At 53.7% G+C, this 24,303-nt stretch overlaps 1 protein-coding gene across 5 annotated transcripts in view; it reads left to right on the plus strand.

Annotated features, from left to right (window-relative positions):
• Window positions 1-24,303, plus strand: part of UIMC1 (ubiquitin interaction motif containing 1) — a 36,187-nt gene that overhangs the window by 10,823 nt on the left and 1,061 nt on the right. For 3 of the 5 annotated variants that reach the window (XM_084295629.1, XM_084295631.1, XM_084295630.1), the window contains exons 4-11: window positions 4,307-4,431; window positions 4,774-5,925; window positions 9,295-9,359; window positions 11,810-11,898; window positions 12,822-12,901; window positions 15,995-16,163; window positions 21,533-21,611; window positions 23,076-23,196. In XM_084295629.1, the coding sequence (XP_084151755.1) occupies window positions 4,307-4,431; window positions 4,774-5,925; window positions 9,295-9,359; window positions 11,810-11,898; window positions 12,822-12,901; window positions 15,995-16,163; window positions 21,533-21,611; window positions 23,076-23,196 (1,880 nt within the window). Of the gene's footprint in view, window positions 1-4,306; window positions 4,432-4,773; window positions 5,926-9,294; window positions 9,360-11,809; window positions 11,899-12,821; window positions 12,902-15,994; window positions 16,164-21,532; window positions 21,620-23,075; window positions 23,199-24,303 lie in introns of those variants that run through there. The other 2 variants (XM_084295633.1, XM_084295632.1) reach the window with 2 other exon arrangements.

Consider the following 24,303-nt stretch of genomic DNA (forward strand, 5'->3'; position numbering starts at 1 on the left):
ATTGGTTCTGATACAAACCTGATCCAAAAGCCCCATCAGTCATCAGGTGCTCTCCTGTTCGGGCCCCTCTGCTGCTGTCCCTGAAACATCGCGGTGCCCTGACCCGGCACTCAAAGCTTGGGAAGGATCTCGGGGTCAGAGCTGGCAGATCTCCGAAATCAGAGAGATCAGAGAGGGCAGAAAGAAGCCAGCCATGCTGGGCATCATACAGAGGGGTGCAAAGACTGAGGGTGTTGTTGTACATCATTTTCCTGTTACCTAAAGCGTTGGTGCACCCGCATGGGCAGCACTGCGTGCGGTTCTGCTCCCTGCATCCCAAGGACGCGGTGGGGTCAGGGGACATCTGGGGCAGGGCAGCTCAGATCACGGTGGGGACAGAGCGACTGCTTTATGGGGACAGACTGCCAAGCCTGGGGTCCTCCCCGAGGAGAGGGAGAGGCTCAGAGCCCGCACCAGGAGGGCAGTGCAGGAGGTGAACGCTGAGCTGTTGTTCACCACCCCCTGCGGCCAGGCTGCGCTCGCTGGCAGTAGCAGGAGATGGGATTAAAAAGGCGGAGGCGAGCTGGCCCAGCGTGTAGCCAGCTCCTGGAACTGCTTGGCACCAGAGGCTGGGGAGGGGGCAGCGGCAGCAGCTTTAACGAGGGATCAAATGCGTTCGTGGACAACGGCTCTAAAAACAGCCGCAAAAGGGAAAGGGCTGGGATGTTCCCACTAACATCCCTCGTGGAGTGGCTGTGGATGTAGAGGCAGAAGAGATCGCTGCAGGCAGTCTGTAGGGCTCCGTGTGCTGCAGCTGCTGGGCTGATGCAGATCACCTCTCCCGTTCCTATGCTCTGGGAGGCGGCGGGCCACCCGGCAGGTTAAATTCAGAACGTCTTAAAATAAAAGAGGAGCAGGCTGCTGCAAAACCCAAAGCAATCACCGAACAAAACGGAGCAGCTCCACGAGCAGCAGCAGTTGGGCTCGTCAGCCCTCAGAGGGCTCGTGTGAATTAACTCGTTTTTAATAGAGGCCTAAGGCCATAGCACGGAGCAGCCCGGCTCGTGGTGGGAGCTGAGATCCACCGTGCGTGTCCTGGCTGAGGTGGGGGAAGAAGGGCTGGGGTTGTTCCTTTGTTTTCCTTCTTTCTCCTCAAAGAAACAGCACTCAACCCCCCAAAAAGGTGCAGGTACCAAACACACGGTGCTGAGATCACCCAGCTGCTGAGGCTGGATGTCCTCATTGCATCTATGAGGCTGGTGTAAGGCACGGGCTGCATTTATGGGTACCGAAATTCCTAATAATGATTCCTCCCTTCCTGGGGCAGGGCTCGGCGGTGTGTCCGGGTGCCAGGCGGCGCTGCTAGAGAGCGGCCGCGTCTTCGTCAGCTGGCAGGCCCATCCCCTCGTTCATTGGAAGCTATAATTAGACCTTCGGTGTTTGCTTTTAGGCAAATTAAGATTTGAAATAGTAATTATTTTTTTTTTCTCGGTGTCTTTAAATAAATTCTTCGAATGGCGAGGCAAATCGCTCTTTTGTAACGACGCGGCGCTGCTGGGGAGAGCAAATTCTTCCTCCTCGAAACTGGAAAATTTCAGATATTTGCAGGCTCTGGCTATAAAGCATCTCCTCCCTTTTTTTTTTTTTTTTTGCTTTGTTGTGGTTTTATTCATTTTATCCTAAAGCCATAACTAAATGTGTCTGTGACGTTTCATCCTGACAGGATAAATGGGAATACAAAAACCCCGAGAAGTCTCCCTCTCTTTCTCCGGATGTAGTCAGTGCTCTAAAGCACATTTGAATGTTTTTACTGTAATTGCACTTTGGGTATGTGGAAATACTGAGATCCTGCATTTCCATTATTTTTGAGTAAATCTCTTATTAGTAAGTGTTAGAACTACAACTAGTGGGGTTTTGCATCTAATTCACTTTGCAAATGTCAAAATGGAACATAAATCGCTTAGCAAATTGCCGTATTAGCATTTAAAAAGGCTCTGAAATGGTTTAATTTGTTTAGGGCTGCAGTGTCTTAAAAACAGCTCCCCCCGACCCTCCCTCCCTCCTGGGAGCGGGGCTCCCGACGCCTCCTCCCGCAGCGCGCCCCCGCAGCGCCACTGGCCCCAGCGCTCCCGATTTCTGCTCGGCGTGGATTATGACCTCTGTAATCCACAGCAGCTCCGGTAAAACGTGACCCTGCCCGCACACGGTGCCAAAAAAGGACGGGATGTGGTGTGTGGAGTCATCTCCAGCCCCTCAACCAGGAGCAGGTCAGCTCTCCGGGACGGCTCGCACGGCCAGGTGGAATTGAAGGCGAGATGTCCCCGTCTCCAGAGCACCTACTCGATTGGAACGTGAATCAAGTGCATTTTGTTTGTCGCTGCTTTCTTTGCCAGAGGCAGCATTTGTCTGGCACATTCCCTGTCCCCAGAGGGGAAATTGCTGTGCCAGGGAGGGAGAGGAAAACAAAATGTACGGTAGTAACTCGCCAAAAAATGTTTCTTTATACTAAGCTTCATGGATGTTGATAGCCCGAACTGGTGAGCGCTCAGGCCCCCGTTTAATTCCAGCACGTGGGAAGGCTTGTGATGGGGGGACTGGTCACGTGCACCGGTTTCCTTGCACATGTCCAAATTTGCAGGATCTGGCCCGATTGCCGTGGTGGTTCGGGCAGGGAAGCAAATGAGGCACGTGCTGGGTGCTGGGGAGGTGTTTGGTACCGGGGAGATGCTGCTCTGGGGACGGAGCCTTCTTCAGCCCCCGGGCTGCGGTGTGCTTGCCATTAAAGGCAGCGTTTTTTTTTCCCTGGTCCCTGCTGGCTGGAACGTTATAGAGTGACTTTGTCCAAGGACAAAAGATCCCCACGAGCCCTGCGTGCGCTGTAGTCAGCCTTCGCTTCAACTCCTCTCTTAATTTTTAAAGGAAATTATTTTTAAAAGAGAACCTCTCTAAACCCAAGCGCTGATTTACTAGGACACGGAAGGGAAATCTGATGGCTGGTAATCAGAGCAGCCAAAAAACGCTTCAAATCCTGCTTGGGTGGGGGTAAAAAACCAGCCTGACACGAGCAGGGAGCTGGGGGAAAGGCAGAGAGGAGCGTGCTGCTGCGGGGATAGCTCGGTGCAGCCGTGCCACGGCCAGCACCACGCCAGCTCCTGCGAGGGAGGGAGGCTGCGCTGCCGCGGTTCGGTGGCAGCTGGTGGGGAGAGGACGGCTCGGAAAATGGGAGCCCGTAACTCCTGAATGCGTCTTCATCCAGGGAAACCTCTGGCCTGAATGAAAGCGGCTGCCGAGGCATGTTTAGTGCCTGGGTGGCCCTCCTGCTCCACTCCCTTGTCCGTGGAGCTCTCCCGGGCTGTCGGAGAGCGGCGCCGCTTGGCTCACGCATGAGATGGCGCGGGCAGGATTCTGCCTGAAGGGGGGAGACGGGCTTTGAAGGAAATCTGTCAGTTTGTTGCGAGCATGGAGATGTATTTTTCAGCTCCTGAGAGTGCTGTTGAGTTGTTGTGCAAGCTGCGCTCTGTTCTGCAGGCATTGTGTGTTTTAAGCGTAATGAAAGCGTCGGGTTGAGCCCAAGTAAATACATGTTTTCCCCAGTAACTGCTCGGTTTCTGAAGAGCCGGTTTCGGGTTCTAGCTAGCTCTGAAGGAGGAATATTTCAGGGAGAATATTTTGCTGGAATAACAGTTACAAGTGTAGGCAACCTGCTCCCCATGCATGACTGCCTTAGTGATGCAGTGGCACAGTGATGTGAGCAGAAGGGGGATGAATGCATGCGAAAGATCCTTCATAATGCTGCCGAGCCGGTAACGCTGCCCTCCGTGGAGCTCTCCACCTGCAGCTGGGGGTGAGCAACGTGTAGCTCTGCTGTTCCTGGTTAGGTCTCCCGTGGTACTGCAGGTAGCTTCGTGTCAGAAGGCAGTGAGACGTGCTGCTTGGCTCGAAACCAGTGCGTTAGAGCTGATCTGCTCCCTGTCCTGCCTTGCTCCCGAGTCTGTCCTATAGAACGTGGGCATGGCTTGGAAATCTTCTTCCCCTGTCCTTGAGCATGCATTTCTGTAGCTGTAGAGTGGCAGTAAGATGTCCGGTTAATGAACCCAAGGAGTCAGAGTTTAGACTGCTGTAGAAACCCTGACTGATGTTCCTGACCGGGGTTACTCCTTTCATTTCGTGTTGCTTGCTCTGGTGTCACTGATGCCTCTTCAGGAAGGCTGAGGTGTAGATGCTCATTGTTCCCGGGGAGGTGGGACTCCTTGGGCACCTCTCCCACAATGCTGGGTAAATGTAGGGTGCAGCTCTGACTTGACATTCCCCTTTTCTCCCGCTGTAGAGATGACTGAAGAGGAACAGTTTGCACTGGCCCTGAAAATGAGTGAGCAAGAAGCCAGACAAGTGAACTGTCAAGAAGAGGAAGAGGAGGAACTCTTGAGGAAGGCCATTGCTGAGAGCCTAACTGTAAGTGTGCTTCTGTGAAGAGGCTTATTACTAGGGTTCTTCAGCAGCGTCGCTTTCGGCGCTTGCTTTGCCACGCTGCACAAAAGGCTTTCCTGGAGCTCAGGCTGCTCCAGCGTGAGCTGGAAGCAGAGCAGTCACGGGGTAGTTGTTTTGTACCAGTCCTAGTGAGCGGCACATGAAGTCCAACCTCATCTGTCCCCCGTTTTGGGGCGTAGGGTTGTGCTGTGGGGGGCAGGGTCCGGGTTTCTGCAGCCCAGTTGACAGCCCGTGTGGTGGGAGCATCCTTGCTCTGCCCTGCCGGTGGGAACGCACCTCTCAGAGAATCAACCTCTTGTCTTTCAGAGCTGTCAGCCCTCGGAGTCCTCTGATGCAACCCCCCAGCTGTCTGAAGAAGCGCTGGGCGCACCAGGCCAAAGCCGCCCCGCTGAGCAAGAAGGCTGTGAGCTCCTGGGAGGCCTGGCGCTTCGCCCCGACACCCCTCGCTCCGAGGGCAGCTCCCACTCGCAGAGCACCAGAGCTGATGGGAACGGACAGATGGATGTCGCCCGGAGCCCCCTCGTAGTGTTGAGGAGGTTAAGCCAGGAAATCGTTGAAAGCTCCCTAGTATCCAGCATAATCGTGTCTCCGGGGAAGAGCCAGCCTCTGACAAGGTCAAGTGAGAAGCCTTCCTCGCCGCCTAAAAGTGATTCCAGTAACGTGTTGCCCAGCACCCTGGGAGAGGACCTCGTGTCTCTGAGTCCCACCTTTGGCAGGGCGTCTTCGGGCTCCTGGCAACTCACACCTCGGAGACTGTTCGCGAGCCCCTCCAGCTCTTCCAAAGCAGCAGGCCACGAGCCAAAAGAGCAGCCCCTGCCCTGCACTGGCCATTCCACGGGAGAGGCCAGTGCTGGGAGCTCGGGCAGCCTCTGGAAGAGCTGGGCCGTGGAGGAGAGCGGCAGCCCCAGGAGGAGCGGTGGAGGGACAGGTCCCAAACACACCTCAAAGCCCAAGCACGCTGCCACAGCCTGCGCTTCCACAGAGCAGGAGGAGGTGCCTGACAGTTCCCCTGAGGTCTGCGTGCCAAATGTGGCCGAGGAGAAGCACAAGCAGGAGGAGGCGAGAGACACAGTACACTATTACTGGGGCATCCCCTTCTGCCCCAAAGGGGTGGACCCCAACCAGTACACCAAAGTCATCTTGTGTCAGCTGGAGGTGTACCAGAAGAGCCTGAAGCAGGCTCAGAGGCAGCTGTTGCATAAGAAGGAGTTTGGAAACCCAGTCGTGCCCAGCTCTTCTTCCTTGAGCCGAAATGAGCTTGGGAAGGGGGAGCAGATAAGTAGAGAGAATGGGGTCGCCGATGATGCCGAAGATGGAGACCCAGACATGCAGAAGGAGTGCGAGAGCATCACCTGGCTCCTCCCTTCGAAGAGGAGGGAGGCAGAGAGTCCAGGGCACAACATGGAAGAGGAGAAGAACTCCACTTCCGATGACGAGCCGACCACGAGCTACTGCCAGGTAAGAGCTGTGACGAGCAGCGGTTCAGCAGTCGCGCTCTTCCCTCCATTTTAGGATTCAGCCCCTCCTGCAAAGCAGGCGCCGCTGATAAGCGCTCCTCTTAAATTTAGGGGCTGCCTCCCCCAGCCACCCAGCGTGCTGTGCAAGGGAGAGGAAAAGCCTGCAGGCTGATTTCCCGGCTCAGAAGTGGTGGGGGCATCGTGCAGCCTGGCAGCTGTCCATCACTGCACCACCGAGATAAAGACTTCCAGCTGACGCTTCCTTCTCGGAGGGGTGTAGCCTGGCAGGGCGTCAGGGCACCGAGACAGTGCTCTGGCGAACCAGCTTAGAAACCTGTGGCCGCGTGAGGAGCTCTGTGTTTCCCTCCGCAGACAGAAACGTGGCTGTTCTCGCACTGCAGCCTCTCCTTTTCGCCTCCCCGGCTGAGTGCTGCGCTCCTGCGGGTGCTCTGTTCCCTCGTGGTGCTCTGCTCGCAGCTCTGACGGGCTGGGCCTGCTTGCAGGTGCGTTCTGCCTGCCTGGGGAGATCTGTCACGAGATCTGTCACGACAGCAGCGCTCGCTGTCCTCGCTCCCGTGCCTGGGCACCTTCTGTCCGCGCCTGCTTGTTGGGGCTGGTAGACGCTAGGTGTCAGCCTCTGTCTCTCTCAGGGCTCTCTCGCTGGAGCGGAAGGCAGCTTTCTGTCACTGCTAAGTTTAAACAGATTGCTAGTCAGATGAAGTATTTATTACTGCTGTATTTTAGGTTTGTGTCAGCCTTTTCCAACCCTCATTTTTCATAATGACTTCACTCCCGGATCATTGTATAACTTTATCTTCTCTATGACTGAAGCCTCGGCTCTGTTGTTCCTGTTTTCGAGTGTATTTGATCATTTACCCTGGTGTTAGAAAGATACTTAACTTGTTTTGTGATATTTATATTCTGTCTTGTAATATTGAACACTTAAGAAAAACGTCATGTCTGCATTTTCTGCTTGCAGAAAAAGTGCAGAGCAGCCTGTGCTGAAAAGTGACTTTTGGTGACAGTGCTTTGGCTGGGTGTAGCGGATACAGATTTAAACAAGCCTTAGAGGTGACCTGCAGAGGAAAGAAGCAGACTTGCGCCTTTTTCATTTCTTTTGGATGGTTACAAACGATCTGAAGGGTTCTTAAGGCAAACTGTTCTTATTTTTTTCCCCTCCCTGTCTTTTTCTTTGGAAATTGAAGTCGTGGTACTCCGGAAGATTGGGGTGGCTGCAGATCTGCGGCTGTGTGCGCTAATCCCCTTGGGAAGCTACAGCAGCTGGGAGGGGCATGAACTTTTAATTAGTATTGAAAAATATGGGTGTTTTTTTTTTCTCTTATTATCCGTGTAATGCTAATGCTTAATTAATTCTTGGGGAGAAAGTGGTTTTAGTGGTGCTGAGTGGGAACTTGTAATGTACTCATCCTGACCACAAGAGCTCTCCTAAGGAGCTGTAAGTGCGTGGAGATTTCATCTTCCTGATATTTTTAAGGTGAAAAACCAAGGGGAGGAGCAAGCTTGAAAATTTCAACCCCGGGCAAAAATTTGCCAGTCTTCTGTTTAGTGGAGAGAGAAGGATGTCTAAATACCTTCCATCTGCCTCCTGCCTCCTGGCTCGAGAGGTTGCTCCCTTCTCCTTTCGCCTCTCTGCGCAGTCGCACGCTGAGGCCAGCGCAGGTGATTTACTTGCAGGATCGATCTGTTTGATGTTTGCTTGTGCCTCGCCTCCATTTTTTCTCCTCTATCAAATACAATTCCAGGACAAAGGACAGGCACAGGGCAGCGCTGTCCCCGATGTGCTGCGTGCCTCGGTCCCGGTGCTGCCGGGGGCTGCTTTGCCGGGGGAGGACAGCGGGAGATTTGGGGCTGTGCTGAGGCCAGAAACCATCCCTGCGGGCTCACAGCTGCCCTTGAAAAAGCCTCGTGATGCTCTGAAACCCCTCGCCTGCAGTGGGCAGCGACCTTCCACCGCGGCAATGGGCAACCCGAGCGGTCATCGTGGTGGAGACGTCTCCTTGAACCTGCCCCGACAAACCTCAGTGCTAGTGGCATAAATTCCTTCGTAGCCTTTCAAACAAGGTCGGGGGACTCGTGGCCTCTTAAAAGATTCAGAGGAAAACGACCCAATTCTGGAGGATTGGGATCTGGTGACCTGAATTAGCGCCATACCTTAAAACGTATACGCCAGGAAAAATGAAATTGTGGCAGTGGTTGTGAGAGGGTTTGTGACTCCTCAGATATGTGCAGCTCAACAACAACAACAAAAAGTAGAGGAGGAGGTGTGGTATTTTATGTTAATGATGTGTTAGGCTGCGAAGAAATAAAGAAGGGTGTAGATGAAACAGAATATTTTGGGGCTGGAGTCACTTTAGGGAAATGTGGCATCAGGCTTTGTGTTGGGGCTTGCTGGGGAGGCGCAGCAGCCATCTCGTACCGGGGTTGATGGAAGCTGAAACCTCTGGTGGAAATCAAACCCTGAGAGGAGGAGGGAGGAAAAACCCCTTGGATTTCTTGGAGAAACGGCATGAGAAATCGCGGGCCTGCCAGCGAGGACTGCTAATAAACCGTTGTAATTCCATCTGATTAGAGAATGGCAAGCGTGATGTGTACACGGAGGGAGAAGAAAGGGAGCCGGGTAATGACTGACATCTTAGCCTGACCTTGGCAACGCACAAGGCTTTTGAACAAATTTTAAAGGAGAGAATAAGTGGAGTCGGAGAGGTAAATGAAAAATGGGATAAAATGCACATGGATTTACCCGCTGCAGATTGTGCAGGTTAATCTGTCCCCGCTCTTTGATAGGACAGCTGATTACCCAGCTGGGAAAAATGCAACAGATTTTATCTGTAGGAATCTCAGAAAAGCGCTCCTCGTGGTCAGCCGGCAGCTGTACCAGTTGATCGGGTCACCCAAACTCAGAAAAATGGATCTTAAAGCGGGGTGGGTGAGGGCTGCTGGAGTGCTTGAAGACACCCAGAGCCCTGGGTGATTCGGCTCAGCACAAATGGGGCTGGGCAAGGGCTGTGATCGCTGCCACCATCGGGATGGGTGCTGGGAGCAGGCAGGGACTGTGGACGTGAAGGACAAGGTTGGCATGAGAACGGATGGATGTGGGCTGTCCAGGAAGACGGCTGGGCAGCCAGAAGTACTGCCAGGCACTGCTGCAGAGCGCTGCTGAGCTCCTTACCGAAAGGAGCAGCGGAGGCCAAAAGCTGACAAGTTCAGGAGACATACTTAGCTGTTTCTGGAAGAAAAGGAAAAAGAAAAGCCATGCTGCACGCAGAACCTGATGACCCAGCAGAGCCTGCCTGGCCTGCTTAGCTGTGTGGTGTTTTATACAATATCCGAATTTTTTTTTCTTTTCCAGGCCTCCCAGGTGCTGTCTGCAGAGGATGCACGCGGAGGTGGGGAACCCATGCAGGCTGCACAGAGGTGAGGAGGGGGAATTCAGCAACCCAGGTCTGTGGGCTCGCCCTGGGGACGTGGGCTCATCCTCTCACCAGGAGCAGTTTGGGGCACGGTCTGTGTGGGGCTTGCTGAAGCCCTGGGAGCTGTGGAGGCTCCAACAGCAGGTCCTGCTGGAAGGGGGCGTGCAGCTGCTGCTCAGCCCTGTCCCTGGAAACACACGGCTCGGGAGCAGCCTCTCTGAGAGGCACAACTGGGGAGAAGGGATCAGTTATTGTTCTTGCTCTCTAAAACGTGCGTGTACATCCTTGTACAAGTAAGAGGACTTGATCCTTACCCTCTGAAGCTAATTTGACACGGTACAGTAAAGCTGTGGAGATGGGTAGGTGAGCTAAAGGTGAGTTACAGCAGCGTGATCACATGCTCTGCCTTTGAAGGCACATATGCAGCATGGTGAATGGTTTACAGAATTTCTGTGTGTATTTTTATATTCTTGCCTTGCTGCTGAAGAGGAAAGAAGGGAGGAGGAAGCCAGACGGCACTGCCTATCAGCCAAAGATAGAGTGCAGTGCTCCAGAAAAGCCACTTCAGCAGATGACAGGTGTGGGACAAGTCAACATGATTTTCCTCAGATTTAAGCCTAGTCTTTTTTTTCCCCCCCTTTTTTTTCTTTACTTCCTGGGGGATGCAGTTCTGCAATGAAGGCTGTGAGAAGGTCAAAAGGGAGAGGATTCAAGGAGCAAGTTGCAAGAGAGGGCAGATAACGTTTTTTTTATTATTATTATTATTTTTTATTGACTGGGTTTTTAAAATTTAAACCCGTTTTGAAACAAAACCGCCAACTTTTCTTAGGTCTAACAGCATTGGCCCGAGTGGTTAATAACAACCTGCTGTTGCTTGCACCTTTCTAACAAGCTTAAAGCTCGCCTTGGGGAGCAAAAGGAGCCTGCAGGAGCTGATGTGCCTGTGACAGATGAGCGTTTGCTGCTGTGTCAGAGCAAAAGGCACCGAGGTGTACGCTCTGGAGATCTGCCTCCCCCCTGCTCGAGGCAGGAGAGGCCGGGGCTGAATGTGCTGAGAGGGAGATCTCCTCCTACTGGGGCTGGCTGGGGATGCTCCCCCCGAGGCCGGGACTCACCTGCCTGCTGCAGCCCCTCGCCTGGCAGCTGGCACATCTGCAGCACGACAATCAAAAGGCTGCAGTCTTTGCAGTTCGGTGCACGTTAAGGTTTGCCATCTGGCTCCTGGTAATTTGCCACAGCAGTCCTCCCCCTGGGGAGGCTCGGGCACCCCGAGCTGCTGGCCTCGGCGATGCTTAATAGGAAAACGCCTCTCCGAGCTGTCGGGAGGTGTTGGAGCAGTTGTGGAAGCGGCAGAGTGGCTTCTTTGCTTTCTGCAGGCCACTCTGCTTGATTGTTTTATGCTGTGTGCAGAGCATGGTAGATTGGGGTTTTAATAAATGATTATAGGCTTTGTTACCAGGAGATAGTTGGTGTAGCAAGAAATGTGGTTTGACTTCAAATTGATTAGCCCATTTTATAAATGTCATAGCAAGTTGTTTTGTGTGAGTCCTTTTGAAGTGAGCCCTGATGTTAGACACAGAGTAAAACATGCTCAGCCTGGATTCATAACAAATGCTTTGAGATGCTTTATTTAGAGAGAAAAGCCACTTGTGATTTCCTATCAGAATTTTGTTATTTATCATAAATCAGCAGTGCCTGTTCTCTCCTCTCTGAGGCCTGTGGTTGAGCCTAATAAATCTTCTATTTGTCAGTGTGGGGATTCATGTTTTTTAAGTGTGTTCTTGCATACTTGATCAGACTAATCAGGAAGCCATGCAAAGCGCGGAGAGTGTCAGCATGGGTGCCAGACTTACTCAGCAATGCCTGCCTGTTTCGGAGAGACACTGTGCTCGGTGGAAAAAAACAGAGGAACATGAAGGTTAAAAGGAGCGGGGCAGCGTGTGGTGCTGTGCCAAGGAGTGGCCACGCCGCTGCTGCTAGGACTTGCAGGGAGGCCTGGCATCGTGCTGCATCCTTGCTGCTCCTGCCTGCCATGTGCAGTGACGAGAAAGGAAATCAGTGCAAAGAAGGAGGGAGTAATGCAGGATTGAGCAAGTCTGTGTCTTTCCTCTCCGAGGGTTTTGTTCCCCAGATGGAAGATGGTACCTGCACAGCTCCCAGATCTAAGAGCAGAAAGAAGCAGGAGAGCCCTGCAGGTATTTTTGCTCCCCTCACATGAGATAGAAGCCCTCCATAAAGACACAAAGGGTCACTATATGAAAATTAGTTCTTTGGGGAGTTTCTGCTTAGGACAGCATTTTGTAGCAATGTGTTTGTTATCCTGATCATTTCTGGCTATCAAATAATGACCACCTGGAAATGGCAGAGTGCTCTGCTTTTCTGAACTGTGCAGGACAGGCAGGGACGTGTTGTCACACCTGCTGGATTTGAGTTTTATATTTATGTTTTGAACAGCATCTCCGTGTTGACCCCACTTGGCAGCAGAAGGAGCCCAGATATTGCCACAGAAAACTCTGCTGAAGAAGAGATCTCCGTTTGCCCAGGTAAGAGGCACCTGGGAATGTTCCAAGCTATGAAATAAATGTTACACACTTATAAAATACAGAGAAAAGAAAAGAATTTGCAAAGCATTTGAACAAAACAAGTTTTCCTTCCCAGCTGTGTTTATCAGGGCTGAAATTATCCGAATAATCTTGTTTTCGTTCCCTGGTTTTGGACCCATTCCCTTTAAGACAATGCTGCAGCTCTGTGGCCAGAAATAGCTGGGTGCTTGCTGCCGGTGAGACCAGAGGGGTCGTTCCAAACACAGTGCCAGGTGTGGTCTCTGCAAGGCTATCAGGAAATGTTCACATTTTTCACCGTCAAGATATGTAAAGCATGAGAGCTGAAGTAATTTTTTTTGGTCTTGCATTAATTAAGACTGTTTGGGACCAACAAGTTTTTCTTCCTTGGTCTCTCCTACCGCATTTGAGATGTTCCAGTTCAGGGTTTTAAGTGAGGGAAGTGATGAAGAGCCCGCTCCTGGTGATGAGCAGCTGTAGGGAGAGGCCATGGCAGTGCTTGGAGGCACGTTTTGTTGCGAAGGAAAGCCTGGAGGCCTGATGGTGTGAGAGCGTGACAGACCACAGAATGGGAGCTGTGTTTGCTGTGCTCCTCAGATGCGAGGCCGATCTCTATTCTTGCATTGCCTCTATCCCAGCAGTGTCCCACACACTTTCCCTGAGTCTAGTCTCACTCCCCATGAAGCTGCAAAGCTGCAGTGGCTCTGTCCTCACACCATTGTGCTGTGACTCCTAACCCCTCATCCAGCTGTGTTGTTGCACATTGTCTGATAACATTTGTGACAAGTCTAAAAAAATGTTTTAAAACTGTGAAAACGCTGTTACGAAACGGGTTAAGTTACATCAAGTGAGGAGAAAGTTTGGGGTCCACAAAGCTGCGCTGACATGGAGCTGTTTTTCTGCAGAGACCCAGCCGAGTCCACTGGAAGCTGCTGAGCCAGAGAGAGAAGAGCTCTGCTCGTCCAGCAAGGACTCACCTATGCAGGTAAAAGAGCCTGAAGCTGAGGATCTGTCGTGTTTCCAGTGCTGCTCGCTAGATCTTCCGTTCAGCTGGGCTGTGCTAGCATTTCCCTGATCCTCGTGAACACTTCTCCATTCACTTTTCTCTGCTGCTTTGTAGTTCCAATCCCTTTTGGCCAGCTGCATCTGGAGCCTCTCAGTCCTGTAGCTGGAGATTTGTTATCAGCTGCAGCTCCTTCTTCTGTACCCCATGCACTGCTGTGCTGGAGGACGTCCTCAGTGGGGACAGCAGCCTGGTGCTTGCCCAGGGTCAGAAGTGCAGTGCTCAGTGGTGCAGAGGGACCTCAGTTACTCGTGTTAGGACACAATTTTACCTGTTACAGTCCTCTGAACACCGGCGGTTGTTGGCCACAGACCATCTCCAAGAGGCTGAGGAGAGATTCACCCAAGGGGGCTGGGTTAGGATAAAGATAGCAACGAGGTGTTGAGGGCTGGTGGTGGCTTGCAGCCCAAGGAGAGGGAGCTGGGCCCAGGAACCTCGATTTGTATGCAGTAATGGTTAGCAGCAGCAGTGAGCCAGTGGCGGGGCCGTCCTCTCGGCTCCCGATACAGATGTGCGCTGTTGTGTGGCTGCTCTCCCTGTGTTGTCACACCTGTGCAGCAATTGCCTCGCAGCTGTCACTGTAGCGACATCTGACTTCAGTTCCTGCTTCTGATAAAACTCCCTTTGTCTATTAATTTAGAGAGCGATATCAAAGGGGTTGCCAAGTGCTCCTCTGGCAGGGTACATGAATACAGAGCCGCGCGGCTCTCGACAAGAGGATTCATTTGTGGGAAGCTCACTCGGGCAGCCTGCAGCTCGTACGGCGCGTCTGCAGCTCCGAAGCCTCATCGTCGCGGGCCTCTTAATTTATTAAGTTCTGCTCCCGTGCTCCTTCCCTTCCGCAGGTCCCTCGCAGCGCTGCTCAGTCGATCAGAGACTGCGGCGGGCAGCGGCTGCGGTCCTGTGCAGAGCTGTGCCTCAGCCCTGCAGGCACGCTGATGGCCCGTTTGGCAGGACAAGGTGCTGGGGCTTCCTAGGGGCTGTCCCACAGCGTTATCCTCGGCAGCAGGCACCAGCCCCAGCCCGCAGCCTCCCAGGCAGGCGGCAGCAGCAGCTGCCCGCGGATCAGCAGTTAGCACGAAGCAGGCAGGGACCGCTGGGACCGACTCCTTCCTCGCAGATGCTGAGCCAGGACACGGGAGTCTTGTTCTTGAGCTCAGCCTCTAGCATCGCTCTTGGCTGGTTGCTGGCTGCGAGCGCTGCCTCTCGTAGGCAATTTGCCCTGCTAGAGAGGGGAGGCGCTGGTCCCTGCCTCTGCTGGGGGTGACTGGCTCCGCAGTCGAGGTTTTCCGGACTGCTACTGCAAGGTTTTGTGCACGCCGTTTCAGGGCTGCGGTATCTTTTGTTACAGCGTGTTGCATTTCCATTTAAAATTAGTAATTTACCACTGAATGTAGGCGGGCAGGGCGTGTGGAACCGGTGATCTCCTAAGACTGATTTAAAAATGGCAGCTCGAAGGCACGGTGCCTGCTGCTTTTCCCATCATTTTTTTTTTTTTTGCTGTGTTGTCTGACTAGGATAATGCGGGTTTGATCCGATCATTCATATTTGACACATCTTGGTTTTTTATGACTCCTCTTTGTAACGCCCCACGGTGAGGACTTCGCGGGATGTAGTGACACTGAGAAGTGAGAGCAGGGGATGAGTGCTAATGCTGCAAGCGATGTGCTCCAACAGCTTGCGTTTGGCTGGAGGAACTCTTGTGGCAACTCCTCCGTAGAAACCTAGTGCAGAGTCTCCCTGGAAATCAGTGCAGTGTTTTTGGGGGTCGGTACCATCGCCTGTCAGGCGGTGTCTGGGAAAGATGAATTTTCTGACTTGGATTCTCAAGTTTAAGACGCAGTCGTGCAATTTCTTGCAGAGCCTCTCTGAGTCAACCAAGCGCTCTCCCTCCCTTTGGAACATAAAAATGAGGACGGATGCTCAGCATCAGGCCCTCTTTTGGCAAAGCAAGTGTTAAACCAAGAAATATGACAACGTGCTCCAGCAGCACCGAGCATGGTGGCTGGCCCTGGTTACTGCTTCCCTGAAATTGCACCGTTGGAGGGATGCAGGCAGCAGTTTTACTGCACATGTCACTGCTTAGCCCTACGAACAGAAAGCCCTCCTATGCTATTTCCCTCTAGGTTTCTTCTACATGGTTAATATTTAAATATTTTTTAATGGAGAGGGGGAAAAACATTTCTCTTTGAAATATGGAGAGATTCTGTAGCAAGCCTGACTTGGCAGAGCCCAAACTGTGAGTGAGATGGGGGCAGCCTGCTGCGTCCAGGGATCAGGAGCAGCGCAGGGAGCAGCCTGTGGTGCTGGGCTTTGTAGTGGGGCACCTCTGCAGCTGGGTAACCAACACACAGAGAGAGCGTGGGGAAGTGTTAATGAACAAACATGGGCTGTGACATTTTGCCCTGGCAACGAGCCCCTGTTAGTAATGCTGTGTGGCACGGGGTTTTTGACTGTGCTGCCTCTCGTGGGTCTGTGTCACCTCTGATGCTGCTCCAGCCACGTTCCCCGTTGAGGAGGAGCTTCCCCAGCGATCTCGCCGTGCCGCAGCCTCCCTTCGTCCTGGGGAAAGCTGTGTTCCCAGACAGCGCAGCCTCTGTAGTGTGGATCGTGTCCAGAAAGTGATGAGCACAAGTCAGGTGTTGAACTCTCGCTTTGCCCCATGAATTTCCCATCAGTTTCGCTTCTGAGCTTTCCTGATTAATGGAAGCTTTGCCGTTTTTCTGTTAGGATAGGTGGTGTTTGCCTTAAACGGTGTGCACGGCTGTGCAGGGAGGCTTCACCATGATTCAGCAGGACATGTTGCCTTTGGAAGAAGAATTAGACATTAGTGCTGCACAGTTTACTCAGGCAGCGGTGTTATTTCTGACCTGTGTGTGAGGAAGGGAGAATAAAACTTACCAAGAAAAAGCAAGTCTCTAGGAGGGTGAGCAGCTACCAGACAGCACAGAGCACTGCAGCTACCAAAAAAAGAACCAACACGACTAACTGTCTGCTTTTCCTCTCCTTCCTTAGGCCAGTGAAGACGAAAATGCTGGCAGGGCTCTGGCTGAGGGCAGTCCCACAGCTGCTGACCGCGTGTCGTGCCCGCTGTGCGACAAAGGCTTTCCAGCTGCAGAGATCGAGCTGCACGCTATGTACTGCAACGGCGTCGTGGGAGAGGAGCCTGCCGAGGACAGCCCAGGTCTGCCAAACTCGCTGTATATTTGCTTTTTGTGCTGGCCTCCCTCTCCTGGCACTTGCAGCCGGGTGCTGGAATCCTTTTCCTCCTGGGATATTTGGTGTGTGGCATGGCAGGTCGGGAGGTTTGTCCTCTCTGCCTTGGTCCGTCTCAGAGCTGGCCAGGAGAGTGTAGCTGGAGACTAATAATTTCCAGCACCTCCTGCACAGAGCTCTTCGCTCTGATCGGCTTCATAACCGACCACAGTATTAGTCCCAGGGAAGGTCTATAAGCTGAGCATTACCCAAGGCTTGAGACCTGGCTGTTTCACATGATGTTTGCAAGGCACATCTATTTTGAGTTTAGTGAGGACCTGCAGAGGATTTGCCACGGATAGAAAATGGCAGGCTCCAGAGCCATGCGGGTGAGCATCCTTCAGGCCTCTTAAGAAATGAGAATGTTCTGTACCGCTCCGAGTACAGCCTGCACTGTGCAATGAGCCTGACATTTGTATGTGCAAAAATGGCTTGTTCAGCAGGAAGGGATTGCAAAAAAAGTTTCCCTCTTGCTCCTTCAAAATTGCAAAATGATGGCTATTGATCTGGGAGCTCAGATTTTTCTCCTTCATGTGAAGAGTGAGGCATAGAAGTGCAATCAGAATGCCCGTATTAAATCCTCTTTGCACTCTTCTGTGTCAGTTTTCTGTAGCCAACCTTTGTAGAGCTTAAGTGAACAAATACACCAGTTGGCTATCAGCGTATTCAATAAGTTATGCTTTAGCTGCTGCTTGAAATGTAAAATCTGTTAGCACAATGTCAGGTAATATCAAAGTAGTGGCTTGTAATGAGATTAACTTTGCAGGTTGTGAATATATAATTTTTAGTTGCATACTGGGTTATTAAATGCGATCTAAATCTGTAATGTTTAAGCAATTTGAGCAAATCAGAGCAAGTGCAAGAGCTGTAGCTTCTGCACTCCTCCAGCAGGAAGAAGTTTCTCCATGTAATCTTAATGCAGAGTTGATGTAGCTTTAAAATACAAGGTCCTTGTTACACTAAATCTTTGAGGACGTGACATGGGGCCTGTCAAGACAACACGAGCCAGAGTAGCAGCTGTTACTGCTCGGAGCTGGATTTTGGTGGGGAGTTCTCTCTGCAGGCACAAGCCGGCTACCAGTGCAAAGGGGGAACGGCTCATGCGGATCATGCAGCATCAGAGTTCCTCTCCCATCCTGATAAAGGTCTTATCTGCACTACAAAACAGAGCAGAATTTTTAGTATGCCTTTTAGCAGGACTGGCTTTGGCCCGGTGGTAATCGGGTCCCCTGTGTGCCTGGATTGTGGGTATATCCATTGATCCTGGGGAATCCTGGCTGTGATCAGGAGAAGGCTTTGAAATTTTTGGCAGTGCAAGGGAATTTATTCTCTCCTTTGGTGTTGGCTTTCAGCAGGACAGAGTTCAAGGCTGGCCTCTCCACTCTGCTTCCAGACCGGTCTCCTCGGGGATGTTTGTCAGGGTAGTTATTTTGGAATTGCTACGCTGCTATTCTGCCTTGTTCAGAACAATCCCCCCCAAAAAGAAAACTAGCCTGGAATAAAAGGGATCTTGGTCTGCAGTAATGGCTCTAAGCAGAGCAATGGTTCTGGGACAAAATCACAGTAATTTGGGTTTTCAATTGCCAGTTATTCTAGTATTTTCCCCGTAGAGACCAGGCTTTATTAGCCATAACACTCTCCAATGCCTGATGTTGTTTGGGCCAGGGCTCTTCACGGAGCTGTGGGCTCCCCGTGCTCCGAGCTGTGCACTTGAGCTTGGAGGAAAACAACGTGGGGGAGAGGCCCGATGCCTGCTGGGCTTTGCAGGGCACCTCCCTCCAGCTCCCAGCGAGCGTACCGAGACAAACATCACCCTAAAAGACCCCAGCTGCTGGGCTGCTCAGGGGGATTTGGGATGAGCAGGCGGGAGAGGTGTTTAGCCCAGCAGAGGTCAGGCAGTAGCTTGGCACATCCATGCAGGTACAAAAGGGCTCTGCTTCCAGGGCTGCTATCTTGGCACCTTTTACTAGCATAAAACCTGCAGGTAAAGTAATGCAAGGGGAATAAACGAGGTGGGAGAACTATTTTCTGAAGCAAATGCGAACTCGGGTGTCGGTCCAGAGCCTGTCCCCTGGCACTGCAGCACCACGTCCAGGCTGGGCTCTGGCTTCCTCAGGAGCAGAGCAGCAGTCCTGTGCGAAAGGCAGTCAGAGTGCTGCCCTCTGAGCCATGTCCTGATCTGGTTAGGAAAGACAGCTTCGCTTTTCCTTCACTGCACCGGGTCAGGGGTTCCTGATCTGTCTTCAGACTTATTAATTGGATTTACTCCTGATGGCTTCGGTACCGCTGGTTGCTGTAGCTGGCAGCGTTTGAAGTTTTAAAATTACAAAGGGATGGATCCTTGGCGGTTTTGTTTCTCTTCTCCCCTCTTCTAATCATGCACCAAAGTCTTCCAGGGGGCTGTACAAGGAGGGCAGCTCAGGCTGGCTGATGTTTAAGGACAGGTTTTCAAATGAGGCAGCTGGGCAAGACGAGCTGCAGTTGCTTCCCTTACGTATATACATGGCCGCCCTGGCTGGATGCCCAGACAGCCACATACCTGGACAGGATGAAAATCTGATCATGAATTTCCATTTTCCTGTGGTCTGAGTAAATAAAAAGGAAGAGCCTGCTGTTGCTTTAGCTTCCGTACCAGGTTGGGGGGAGGTTCAGGTCCCAGGTTTCCAGCTCAGTGGCCGGTGTTAATTCCAGGTGAATGAGCGGAGCCATGGAAGTGCTGTGCCAGCTCCCTCTTCCTTCGTGCCACCAGCTGAGGGGCTCTTCACGGAGCCACCGGCTTCATTGCCTCCTGCTGCTGCCCCTGCCCATGCACAGAGCTGCTGCTCTCTGTCTGGAAGTGAGTCTTGGCTGTTACTGAGCGCATCAAATCGCCTTGAGCTTTGGGACGTACTCAATTCCTATCGTCCTCCATCTACGTGCTCCCATCTTCTCAGTTCCCAGGTGAGCCTGGGAAAATGAGGATTTGCACATCCCTTCCTCCCAGAGCCCCGAATGCAGCCTAATGCAGCTGTCAATCTTCAGCGCAGCAGCAGTGCCGGTGCTGTTAAAAACCTCCTGGCATCGACAGAGGTGGCACTGATACAGTGGAAAGAGGAACAGAATAGGTGCAGGGAAAAGATTCCGTGCCCAGAGCAGTGTGGCTGGTGGTGAGGGTGGGGGAAGCAGGTGCAGAGAGGAGCAGAAGGCTCATGCAGCAAGGCAAGGAGCTTGGAAACATGTGGCCTTGCTCCTCTGCGTGCCGGCATCTGGCTGAGTTCACCTGGCAGCCCCGGGAGGTGCTGAGGATGATTTGCCAACCAGGAGAAATGCTGAAGGAGTGAACGGGCCGTCCGCAGGCTGCAGAGCACCTGGCCCAGCACGGCGCCGTGCACCAGGTGGCATTGCAGGGTTCCCATCACACAGCGGCTCAGGACTGCTCTGTAGGCTGGGAGTTTGCCCCCCAGCGAGTATTTTCCCAAGCTCCTGACCCCCCCAGACCCGTGGGCTGCTGGTGTGTTGGGGCAGGGTCGTGCCTCGCCAGCGTTTGTGGGGATGTGAGCGGGGAGGGCTGGCTGCTGCGCCTCCCCTGGCACCGCCGGCCCTGTTCTCTCCCCCGCGCCTCTGCTGTCAGCAGCACAGCTGGGGGTCTTCCCCTGGGCACCCGCAGAGCTGGTCCCGGAGATCTCTAATGGGCCCATTATGCCAGATGTGTTCACTGCTTTGGGAAGAAAATAGAACTGATTAACACCTGAGCTTGGTGCACGAGGCTCCTGAGACGGTGTTAAAGGAATATTAACAAGTGCGCGCCGAGCCGGGGAGCGGCTTTCACCGCGCTGCCAAACGCACGGGGGGCAGGCTGGGGGGCTGGGGGGTGGCCGTGCTCAGCTGTCCTCCCGAGCACGCTGCCACCTCAAATCTGGGCCAGGCTGAGCTAAAGAGAGACGCCTGCTTTGGTGCTCGTGAGAAGCAGGCTGTTGGGATCCGTCGTCACCCACGAGACAGCGTCCACGTCTAGGAAAGGCTCGAGCTTGTGTCTTCAGTGTGGATGTCTCCCTCCAGCCCCAGCAGCTCCCGAGGACCTCGCAGCACATCTGGTGGTTGTGGCTGAGCAGTGACAGCCAGGAAGGGAAGGGCCTCGCTGTGTCAGCACCGTGGGTAGACACGGGGGTCGCCTGGTGCTCTGGAAATGGGGTTTTGCAAAAAATTCTGGAGGATTCCCTTTGTCCCGCACAAAATTCTGTGCATCCCTTCCTTTGGCACAGCTGATGAGCCAGCAATAACAGCTTTGTCATGCCCGTAGCTTGGATCCAGGCCTTTCTCCTAATGAGAGCGTGGAGTGTGGCAAGCAGTGCTTCTGGGCTGCAAAACAGCCCCGTGCATTGCCCCCCCCGTAGCCAGATTGCCTGAGAGTGCTTACTGTGACATCTGCTTCGGGGCTGGAGTCTTGGATGTCCCTGGTGGAGCGAGCTAAAATATCCGATGTGTTCCCCGAGGGTCTTTGCTGGTGGCATGTCAGCAGGAATATGCTGAGGAATTCAGCTGAAAGAGGCAATTCTCCGCCGTGCTCCCCGCGCGTGCCTGGGGAGCAGCTTTGGAGAGGCTGCTCGGGCGTGCTGGAGGAACTGTTGGACCACCTCCTGCGTGCTGCTCAGGCCAGCACCTCGCTGGCTGCCTCCGCATGTCGGAGCAGCACCTTCCCTGCTGCCACCGGAGAGCAGAGACCTCACGGAGCTGCGCAGACCAAGGTGGGGGCAACGCAGCGACTGCGAGGCCAGTTGTTGTAACCTTGCCACCCCAGCACGAGCTGCGTGCCTCCCCAGCAAGGCTGCCTCTTCCTTCCACGTCCCAGAAGGGCTGGTGGCCCTGCACAGCCTCAGCCCTCCTTCCTCCCCAGCCTCACTGCTCCCACGCTCCCTGCCCGGCAGCAGACACGGGTGTTTGGTTTGGCAGCGGGCGGTGCTGGAGCAGCTGTGCAGCTCCGCTCCCAGGCTGCTGCGCTGCCGTGCGTCAGCTTTAAAATTACTGTAAACTGCATCCTGTTGGTCCAGCTGTTTCTGCTGGAAGGCAAGGGCTGGTGTGAAACGGCTTAGCTGGCTTCTCAGCCTGGGGAAGGCAACTTCTTCCAGAGCCCTCCGCGAAAAAAGGAGGCTTGGCCAGCCCCCGCGTTGGCAGGAATTGAGGTCCTGGCCACCCCAGTCCCGCGTTCCTTCGCCTCACTTTGCATCCCTCCTGCTTCAGTGAAAAGAATGAAGGGTGTGGGCGTCGTGCAGGGGTGCTGTGGGGGTGGCTGGCAGGTAACCTTGTCTGTTTTGCCTCCAGTGCTCACCCGGCGTCAGAGAGAGGCCAGGAGTAAAGCTGCCGGTGGTGACAGCGGCCCGGCGGCCTCAGACACTGACAAGTAAGTAGGTATGCTTGCTCCTCCAAGACTGTCTCTCTGCTCCAGCTCGTCCCTGGATGTCTTAATCCCTGTATAAATGCTGGCTGTTGGCCTTACAGCATCATTTCCCTGAGAAATTGCCTTCGCTTAGCGCCTCTCCTTGCAGGGTATGTTTACACCGAAACAAGAGGAATTTGCTGCTCTCTGCTTGCTTATTTTTTGCACTAATTCCTTTCAGCCAAGCCCATGGTGGGTCAGGGATGCGTGGTCTCCGGCCATCGTGGAGGGAGCTAAAATGTTGCTAACTCAGGCGGTTTCTGCTGGGAGATCTGAGCTTGGTAACCCTGGGAAAAGAAGAGGCTAGGACAGGGAGGCTGTCAACATGGCACCTGTAGTGATATTCTTAATTAAATTAGACTTTCAGAATAGCAGTGGCTTTGTTTAATCTCTTCCCATGCAGCCCCTCCTCCTGCCACCCACACAAAGCATCATAAGAGAGGATCTGACAGTAAAATCCCTGCTATGGAAGCAATTTTGCTGTTACAAACAGTGGATGGCAACATCACTAATGGAATTAGGCTAATTATAGAGAGGACAGCTTCTGTTTAGACACATTATCTGGGTAATCAGCACTGACTGGAAAGAAAATACGGGAAAAGTACTGCAGAGTTTTGCTCGATGGGGGCTCTCCATACGCGTTTTAGAGCCTGGGGTGAGTTTTACTCGGAGAGTGCTGCTTATCAAACTGAACACAACACTGCTGGGGCTGGTCCCTGGGGGCTCGTCTCTTCCTGGAGAAGGTCCATTCCTGAACAGCTCCCCGGGTGGATGCTCTCCCGAAGAACCAGTGCCCTCTTCTGCATGCTCTGGTCCCCGCCGAGAGCTGGTGTGGAAGCAATTACAGCCGTATAAAGCCAAGCCTGACCTCCAATCTCCTTTCACCCCGGGTAATTTTCTTCCTAGCCACACTCAGTCATCCTGCGTGAGCCTGGGCATCTCCTGCACAAACGAGGGGGTTCGAGGAGCGCGCTGCAAGGGAGAGGGCACCTGTGCCAGCCCCTCAGCAGGAGCGTGTGCTGTGGCATGTAAAATGGAGATAGTGCAGAGAAAGACTTGATTTACTAGTCAGACAAGCTCATCCAGCCCTGGTAAAACGTCTCTCTGATTTAACACACTTGGTTTGCTTTTCAGGCGGAATTTAACTCCCTTTTGCAAAGCCCTCGCACTTCATTTCTGTGGATTTTGACAGGGTGCTTTATGTCTGGGGAGAAATCAGCAGCGGTTGAGATAGTTAGATGAGCAGATTTGATTACCGTCCCGCTGCTGCAGCAGCAGGAGACAGAGGAGCAGGCAGGGAAAACTGATAATCGCTCAGGCTTTGTGCTCGGCGCTGGCCTGACCCCGCTGCTCGGTCCTGATCCGGTGGCCGGGAGCCCGGCGCAGGGCGAATCCTAACGCGGTGCTCTGTCCTTTCGTGCCTGGCAGGTGTGAGAAGTGCTACCTCTGTAAGTCACTGGTGCCACTGCTGCAGTATCAGAGGCACGTGGACAGCTGCCTCCAGGCTGCTAGGCAAGCTCAGGGAACCAGGAGGCTGCGAAGCGCCAAGGTGAGGGGCGACCCCGCAGACCGTCTCCTTTGCTTTGCGCTGGGTTCGGGGCCGGGTTGCCAGCAGGAGCCCTTTCCTTGGGCCGTGGGATGAGCTGTCCTGGCACGGGACTGCCTGGCCCTGCGCGTGGTAGCCCTGGCCAGAGAGCTTGTTGCCTTCCTGCGAGAGCATGGACCGGTCCCAGGGGTGAGCTAATCCGGCGGCGCTGCCAGTAACCTCTCCAGCGGGCAGGCAGCCAGCCTGTCCCGCTGCCAGGCGGCGCGCCTCGCTCCTGCAGCCTCCCTCGGCTGAATAGAGATGCCGCGGAGGGCGGTGTCAGGGTGACAGGAGCATCTGACTCCATCCACCGGCCCCTTCCCTCGGGGAAGGTTTGGAGCTGAAGCCTGGGGGAGCCGCTCCGTGCCTGGAGCATCCCAGGGGAGTGAGCACGGGGAGTTGTGCCCACTGGGGGGACGTGGCAGGAGCACAGGGAGCAGCTGGGGCACAGTCACCCACCAGGTTTTGGCCCCCACTGGGCCTTGTCCTGCTCGTGGTGGTCTGGGGGGAGCGTGGGGAGGGGTCTTCTGGGCCTTCCCGCTGGCTCCTGCGGGCAGAGCCCTCGTGCCTGAGCTTTGCCTGCGCTCAGAAATGATTCTCAGCGTGAAGATGCAACATGATGTCTTAGTTTCCTATAATCCCTTAAATCCATCACAGGCCTCAGCCCTTTGGGGATTCAGATGCAAATGATGAGATTTCTGGTTGATGGTTTTGGCTGGGACACAGCCAAGCGCTGCGTGGCTCAGGGAGCTGCGGGGCACAGCTGCTCCTGCGTGTCACCGGCTCCGTGGGGGCCGTTTGACTCCATCCCTGTGGGAAAGAGCTGGGGGTGGGCGACCCTACAGGTGGCTCGAAAGGCTCTGGGTTTCCTCTGGCTCTGCCTCGTGCTGAGGGGGGAGCAGGTCAGGGTCATGGGCCGTTGGGGAGCTTCTTGCTGGTAGCATGGGGTTCCTGCCACGGCCAGTTTTGGGGTGCTTGGCAGCTCCAGCCCTGCCTTCTGGGGCAGGGAACTGTCAGGAGAGGGGACTTTGCAGGCAGGCTGAGTGCCCTTCCCTTGGTCTGTGTGGTCAC

The sequence above is a fragment of the Netta rufina genome (genome assembly GCF_964035555.1).
Source record: "Netta rufina genome assembly, chromosome: 14".
NCBI classification, from domain to species: domain Eukaryota; kingdom Metazoa; phylum Chordata; class Aves; order Anseriformes; family Anatidae; genus Netta; species Netta rufina.